This window comes from Bison bison, unplaced genomic scaffold (assembly GCF_000754665.1).
Source record: "Bison bison bison isolate TAMUID 2011002044 unplaced genomic scaffold, Bison_UMD1.0 scf7180017864270, whole genome shotgun sequence".
NCBI classification, from domain to species: domain Eukaryota; kingdom Metazoa; phylum Chordata; class Mammalia; order Artiodactyla; family Bovidae; genus Bison; species Bison bison.
Genome location: NW_011494842.1, coordinates 11,035,652 through 11,042,904, shown reverse-complemented (window position 1 = coordinate 11,042,904; position 7,253 = coordinate 11,035,652). Strand labels below are relative to the sequence as shown.

Genomic DNA, 7,253 nt, shown 5'->3' with positions numbered 1-7,253 from the left:
TGCCCCACTCAGAGACACACAGGAACACCGTATGTCCCAGCCCCCAAAGTCTCCACCCACCACCCACGCGCCTCTGCGCACATCACACCGTTCCTTCCATTGCTTCCGCCCTCGGGTCACCATGGTGACAGCACTCCAACGCTGATGCTATTTCCCAGAATGGACAGAAACAGTCCTCCACTCTGAGGACCGCCTTCCCGGAGCTCCCCTTCACGGCCTAACTCCACCCACCCCTCCAGTTGGCTGCAGGGCTCTTCAGCTTTGCCCACTGCCAGTCTGATGCCCCTGCAGAATGAAGAGGCCTGGGAGGGGAGGAAGCCAAGCAGGGAAGGGCTGGGCTCTGGTGGAAGAGGGAAGGAAGGGTAGGAGGGAAGAGCAGTACACTGAGGGCAGGCCCACCTGCCCCCTGCGGGAACCTGAGTTTGCTCGGCTGGGCCCTCAGGGGCTAGAGAAAACCTGGCGGGACAGGCAATGGGGCCCAGGGTCTGCGAGTCGGGAGGCCTGGGCCCAGCGCCTGCTCTCTACAGCCTTGCCCTCAGGACACTGATCAAAGCCCCTTTCCAGATGCTCTTCTGCAGCAGGGCTATGGAACAAAGTAGCCAAAGAGCATCATCAACAAGGGATGAAGTCTGAGGATGGGGCAGGGCGGCCGAGGGGAACCGGACAGAGCCCAGAGCCAGGAACCCAGGGCACTTCCCAAGGAGGCGGGTGGGACCAGGCACAGCCTAGCAGGGGCTCAGGGGAAAGAGCCAGTATGGGAAAGGGGGAAATTAAGGGGGGAGCATGGAAATGGGAAGAGAGTGGGTCCCATTCTGGTGTGAGAGGCCCAGAGGCCTGCCCACTCCTGGCTCCATCCCAGGTGGGTGCCCGAGGGCCCCTCCAAAGGAAGTGTTGTTGCATCTGTTTCTGGGGTAGAGGGTGGAGGTCGGGGGTGGAGGCTAGTAGGGGGTGCTGCTAGGATGGGTGCCTCAGCCCTGCCCCACCCCACGCCATTCTCACTGGAATCCCATGTGGAGAGAGGCAGAAGCACAACCAGAAATGTTCCAGCAAAAAAAAAAGACACAGTGGTTCTTGGCAAACTTTTTTGGCTAGAACATTTCCAGCTGGGCTCCAGGCACTTCTGGGGTCTACCCTTTGCTCAGCTGGCTTCCGGCTGACTCTCTCCCACTCTCTCACTCAGCTCAAAGCCCTCCGTCTTCTTCGTCAAGTGACAGAGCCACGCGCCTCAGCCCCACACCCAGGGACCCCCACCCTGAGACCCAGGACTGTCTATTTCCCTCAGGGCTGGGGTGCCCAGGACTGGGTGTGGGGCTCTGTCCCCCAAGGGTCTTAGGGGCCAGGATCTTTGAGACTGGTACCATGACGGCCAATGGTGTGTGTCGTGTGTTTGGCCAGAGAGGTGAAGGCCTCTGCTTCCATTAAGGGGGAAGAGTCACGCAAAGGCAGAGAGGCTGGACGATGACTTGACAGTCCCATCGGCGGCAAGTCCTGTGCCCAGGAGGGGGTTTTCCAAGGGGGCCCCACCCCTTGGCCCAGCCGTATGTTCTGAGTACCGGGTGGCCCCCTGGGTAGCCTGAAGGCAGCGGCTCCAAGAGGGATCAGGGTCTCCCACCCGCTGCGCTCAGTCGGGGTAGGGGTGAGATGAAGGGCGGCGGGCCTTACCCCAGCCAATGCTCAGGTAGAGCCTGAAGACACGCTGCTCGGAGAAGACGGACAGGGCCAGCAGCGAGTACAGGTACACCCCCTCCACCAGGAGCCAGTAGTAGTTGGCTGCCACGCAGTACTGCATGAGCAGGAACACCAGGCGACAGCCCAGAGACTCCTGGGGGCAGAGGAAGGGTCCCCAGGGGACAACAGCTCGGCCCCTGCCTCTCTTGACCCCTCTCCTGGTCCCGCCCCAGCTGCTATCCTGCCAGAGTAAATGCAGGATGACACAGCTGACACCTTCCCGCCCGGGCCAGTGCTAAGACCCTGACCTGCTCTATCTAGCTCATGGGGTCCTCACTATCCTGGAGGAAGGAAACTAATTTTCCCCATATGGGTGAGAAAACTGAAGTTCAGAGAAGTAAATAACTTATGCCTGCAAACGAGTAAGTGGTAGAACTGGAATTCAAACCCAGGTCTGTTTCCAAAAACCACTCCCCGGAGTCAAACAGTACCCTCTCTATGGGCAGGGCAGTCTCCCTCCTCAGACTAGAAGCTCCCCAGGGTGCACTGCCTCTCCCATCAGACTGGGGGCTCCCCAGGGTGCACTGCCTCTCCCATCAGATGGGACTTGGGGTTCCCTGGGGTGGACAGCCTCTCCCATCAGACTGCGGGCTCCTCAGGATGGACCACCTCTCCCATCAGATGGGACTTGGGATTCCCTGGGGTGGACAGCCTCTCCCATCAGACTGGGGGCTCCCCAGGGTGCACTGCCTCTCCCATCAGATGGGACTTGGGGTTCCCTGGGGTGGACAGCCTCTCCCATCAGACTGCGGGCTCCTCAGGATGGACCGCCTCTCTCATCAGACTGAGGGCTTCCTGACGACCAGGTCAGAGCAGCTCTTGCCTTCCTCTGTGCCAGGCCTCAGTGGGGTAGGAAGCCTGCCCTTCACAGATCATCCACCCTCCCCAATCCCTCCCTGGACACACCACATACCTGGTAGGAGAGGAGCCCATCCCACTGATGCTGCTGGGCGGCTGTGCTGTACATCCACTTGAGGACCGCGTCCTTGATGAAGACGGACAGTGCTCGGAGGATGAAGGATGCAAAGAGGTTCAGATGGATGTAGTTCCGGGTACAGTGCAGGTGTCTGCGGGAGAAAGCAGGACCTTCCCTGGCACGATGACTGACAATTCTGCTCCATGAGCCCTGGTCCTCAGGCATGTGTCGGTCCCTGGGACTATGCTCCTGTCTTTCTTCCTCCAAGATGCCCTCATTTCCCATAATCTTGAAAATCCTTTGGATTTCACGTCCTGCCTATCCATGAAGCCTTCAGCGGTGTGGTGACTGCCAACCCACCCTCATCTACATTCTATCCTTTTCTCTGCAGCATCTTCCCTTCTACAAAGTCACGTGTAACCCAAGTGATCTGTAGGAAGACCACTTTTCCCACTGGGGACTTGCTTGGCTTCCTGATGACAGCCCATGTCTAACATGCCTCCAGGCTGCCTTACAGTGACAGATTGGGGCTAAGCACGTGGCAGGAATTCAAAAAGTACTGGATACAACTTCAATATCCTTTTGTGTAAAAACAAACGGAACACATGAGGACACTTCTTTACCCAGTAAGGGCTGTCCAGCCAAACAAGCAGCCAACCTCATTCTTAACTGAGAAATTTTAAAAAGATTCCCTTTAAATCAGGAACAAAATAAGGATTATCTAGCTGTAAGGTCTACTTATGTCACATCTACTCAACTTTGTACTACAAATCCTAGCCACTGTAAGAGGGCAAGGGGAAAAATGGATAAGAACTGGAAATAAAGACACAAAATTGTCACTGTTTATAGATGATCTTCACAGGAAATCCAAGAGAATCAACACACAAAGTATTAGAACTAATCAGAGTTCATTCAATAAGGTTGCTGATATGTATCTTTACGTACATCAGCAATAAACAATTAAAAAGTAAATTTAAAAATTCATTTGCACTATTTTAAATTAGTACCTGGAAATAAATCTAACAGAAGATGGCACAATTTCTATGGAGCACACAGGTAAAGCTTGCTTAAAATAATTAAAGAAGACTCAAATTAATGGAAGAGTCACCAGATTCATGGATAGAGGCCCTATCTTGAAAGTGTTGATTCTCTTCACATTAACCAATAAATTCAATTCACTCTAATAAAAATTCCAACAGTGTTGGTTTTTCTTTTGAAGGAATTTTTAAAAACTTATAAAGAAGAACAAAGCGATTCAGCTATGCATTTCATGTATCTGTTCTTTTTCAAATTCTTTTCCCAATTAGGTTGTTATAGAATATTGAACAGAGTTCCATGTGTTATACAGTAGGTCCTTGTTGGATATCCATTTTGTTTATTTATTTTTATTTTTCTGGCCATGATGTGTGGTATGTAGGATCTTAATTCCCCAACCAGGGATCAAACCAGGGCCCCCTGCATTAGAAGAACGGAGTCTTAACCACTGGACCACCAGGGAAGTCCCAATTATCCGTTTTAAATATAGCAGTGTGTACACGTCAATCCCAAACTCCCTAACTATCCCACCCTTCCTCCCTGGTAACCATAAGTGCTCTAAGTCTGTGAGCCTGTTTCTCTTTTGTAAATAAGTTCTGTTAATCAATTATGCTCCAATATAAAATGAAAAGTTAAAAAAAACAAAACTTATAAAGAGAGTCAAGGGGACTTCCCTGGCAGTCCAGTGATTAAGACTCTGTGGTTCAAATGCAGGGGACATGAGTTCAATCCCTGGTTGGGGAAACTAAAATCCCACATGGTATGCAATGTGGTAAAAATAAATTACATTAATTTTTTTAAAAAGAAGAGCCAAGGGCCAAGAACAGACACTTCTAAAGAATCACAATGTAGGGGCCCCTGCTGTAAAAAAATAAGATTTTCTAATGAATCTAAGTAGTTAAGGCACTGTGGTTATCAACAAAGGGACAGGTAAGTAGCCCAATGGAAAACAATCCAGATGACAGAGATCCACCCAGGTGTAGATAAGGCTTGCCACGCAGCAGAAGCCAGGGGTGGAAAGGGGGCTATCCATAAGTGGTCCTGATGCAATTAATTATATGCATATGTGGAAAAATGAAATTAAATCTCTTATTTTCACTATAGACAAAAATAAATTCCAGGTTCACCAAAGAGCCATAAGGGATGTGTAAAACTTATGATGCTAGGATAAGGAAAGATTTCTTAAGACCATAAAGAAATTTGGCCTTTGGGGGGAAAAATTTGATAATTTTTTTTATCAATTGGAAAAATGAATTTTTATTAATTGATAACACTCATGAATTATGTTTATCAACAGAATTAGATACTTCATATATTTCATTCTATTAAAATTAAGACTTTTATTTATTAGTAGAATCAGATACATTGATATATTCCATTCCTGTAAAATTATTAAGGCACCATAGAGTAAGTGAAAAAATAAACCACAGGCTGAGACAACATATCCTGGATTATTATCCATAATATTTAAGGAATGCCTAAAATCAAAAGAAAAAGCCAAATCAGCCAATAAGAAAGTAAGCCAAGGATATGAACAAGCAATTCACAGAATGAAACATAAAAAGTCTGGTAGATCTCTCTAGGAATCAGTGATATGCAAATTAAAATCATAATGAAATACTTCACACACTTCAGATTAGCAACAATTAAGTCTGAAAAATAGGAAATATTGGTGAGGATGTTAAGCCAAGGGAACTCTCATATATTACCAGTAAGAGGGCAAACGGGCCTGACCACTTTGGAAAACAACTTCACAACACCTAATACATTTGCAGCAGCACGTCGTATTCAGACCAGGCACTTGTACTCAGAGGCATGTGCCCCTGGAGCCACGCACAGGGGGTCATGGGTAAGCATGTTCATCTTAGCAATGTTTATAATTGAGAAAAGAAGAAGAAAGAGAGAAATGCCTCAAATGTCCAGTAAAAGGACAACAAATAAACTGCAATATATCATACAATGGAGTGATGGTTCAAATGAATGAAACAGAACCACCTGTATCATTTGTGAATGAACCTCACAAAAATACAACATCAGGCCAAAAATAACACTGATGAAAAGTATGCCCAACATGCCATTAAAGATACGCAAGATCCATGCTATATGGTTTTATAGATACTTAGAAATGCAATAAAAGTATAGAGAGAGGCATCAGAATTATAAGCAGCCCCAGAGGAGTTCCCTCTGGTGGGGAGGAAGGGTGATCCTGAGAAACTTAACCTTACCACTGGGCTCTAGTTCCTGGGCTTCGGGGTGTGTGTGCACAGGTGATTACAGTCCCAGACACTGTATTTTCAGATCTCTAAACGTTTCCTAATAAAAGGGGAGACTCTTCTTGGGTGAATATATTTACGGCGCACTGACTGTGTGCCCAGCCCTGACTGTGCCAGAAGCCATGGGGACGCAGGAGGAATGTCACCTCTCCTGCTCCTGCTGGCTGGTGTCCTGAGTTCCCAGCGCTCAGAATTCCTCCTGCCCTTGAACCTGGCCCTCCTGGCCTACCGCCATCAGTGCAGAGGGTGTGGGAAGGGCCTGGTACTCTGAAAGGAATGGGTAGACCTGGGGAAGAAATTTTCCACGGGAGCTGACAAACTCCAAAGAGAGCAGACTCGCTAACCCGCTGAGGTCTCGTAAAATCATACTGAACTCCCCCTCATTTGAGACACAGGCTCACGGGAGAGGACCTCCTCTCCTCCCATTATCCACCGTGAAGGCCTCCGGCATGTGTGCATGTGTCTGCTTTTCCTTTTTTTTTTATTATTACATGCATACATGTACACGGTATAGATTAGCCTAAGTACACAGTGCTGTGGGCTCTGTTTTCAACCTCAGAGTCTACGGTGTGGCCTCGCTGGACATCTCTTAGGAGAGGACCCTGCTATGCTGTCACTTCAGTTTGGTGCCCCCTCCTCTATATGGGGACAGAGCGACGGGTCAGGAGGAAGCAGCCCCCTTACCTGAAGCCCAGGAGGATGGCCGAGGCGATGACCAGCGCAGAGAAGGAGAGCGCGTAGCCCACCGTGTAGATGACGTAAAGAGACAGGAGCTGCTGCTCTGGGGAGCTCTGTGTGCACACAGGGGACAGGGCATACAGGGGGAGCCCACGACCCTCCTCTCTCAAAGCCTGCTTACCCGGGGGACGGGGAGACTCAGCCCCACTGGGACCCCGGAACTGAGGAAGGGAATCACCTATGGTGACGGTCCCCGGATTTCAAGGACCTTGTTCTAAGGCCAGAGACATGAACACACAGCACCTGTGTCCAGAAGGCATGGTAAGCAAAGCCCCAGAGGCAGAGGGGTGGGCAGGTGGAGACAGACCTACCTGCCAGATGGCCCAGGTCCCTGCTCCCATGAAGTTGGCCCCTTGCTGCCCCCTCCCTCGCCTCCTCAACTCACGCGGTCCCCTCGCTTGGAATCCTCACACTCGGACAGGTCCCTCCAGGGCAGGCTTGAGTTGTCCTTATGCAGCCACAGGCCATCCGTGGTGCAGAACCGGTAGACGTGACCCTGCAGCACTGGGGCGGAGACACGGGGTGAGCCTCGGCCCGAGGCCACCTGCCTCGCCCCCTCCCCA

The 7,253-nt window shown here is 50.1% G+C and overlaps 1 protein-coding gene across 1 annotated transcript in view; it reads right to left on the bottom strand.

The window, feature by feature from the left end:
- Positions 1-7,253, bottom strand: part of GLP1R (glucagon-like peptide 1 receptor) — a 36,191-nt gene that overhangs the window by 12,894 nt on the left and 16,044 nt on the right. Inside the window, exons 4-7 of the mRNA XM_010848742.1 lie at positions 7,076-7,194; positions 6,637-6,743; positions 2,642-2,795; positions 1,663-1,822 (exon numbers count right to left, since the gene is read on the bottom strand). Coding sequence (XP_010847044.1) covers positions 1,663-1,822; positions 2,642-2,795; positions 6,637-6,743; positions 7,076-7,194 — 540 coding nt within the window. The remainder of the gene's footprint in view (positions 1-1,662; positions 1,823-2,641; positions 2,796-6,636; positions 6,744-7,075; positions 7,195-7,253) is intronic.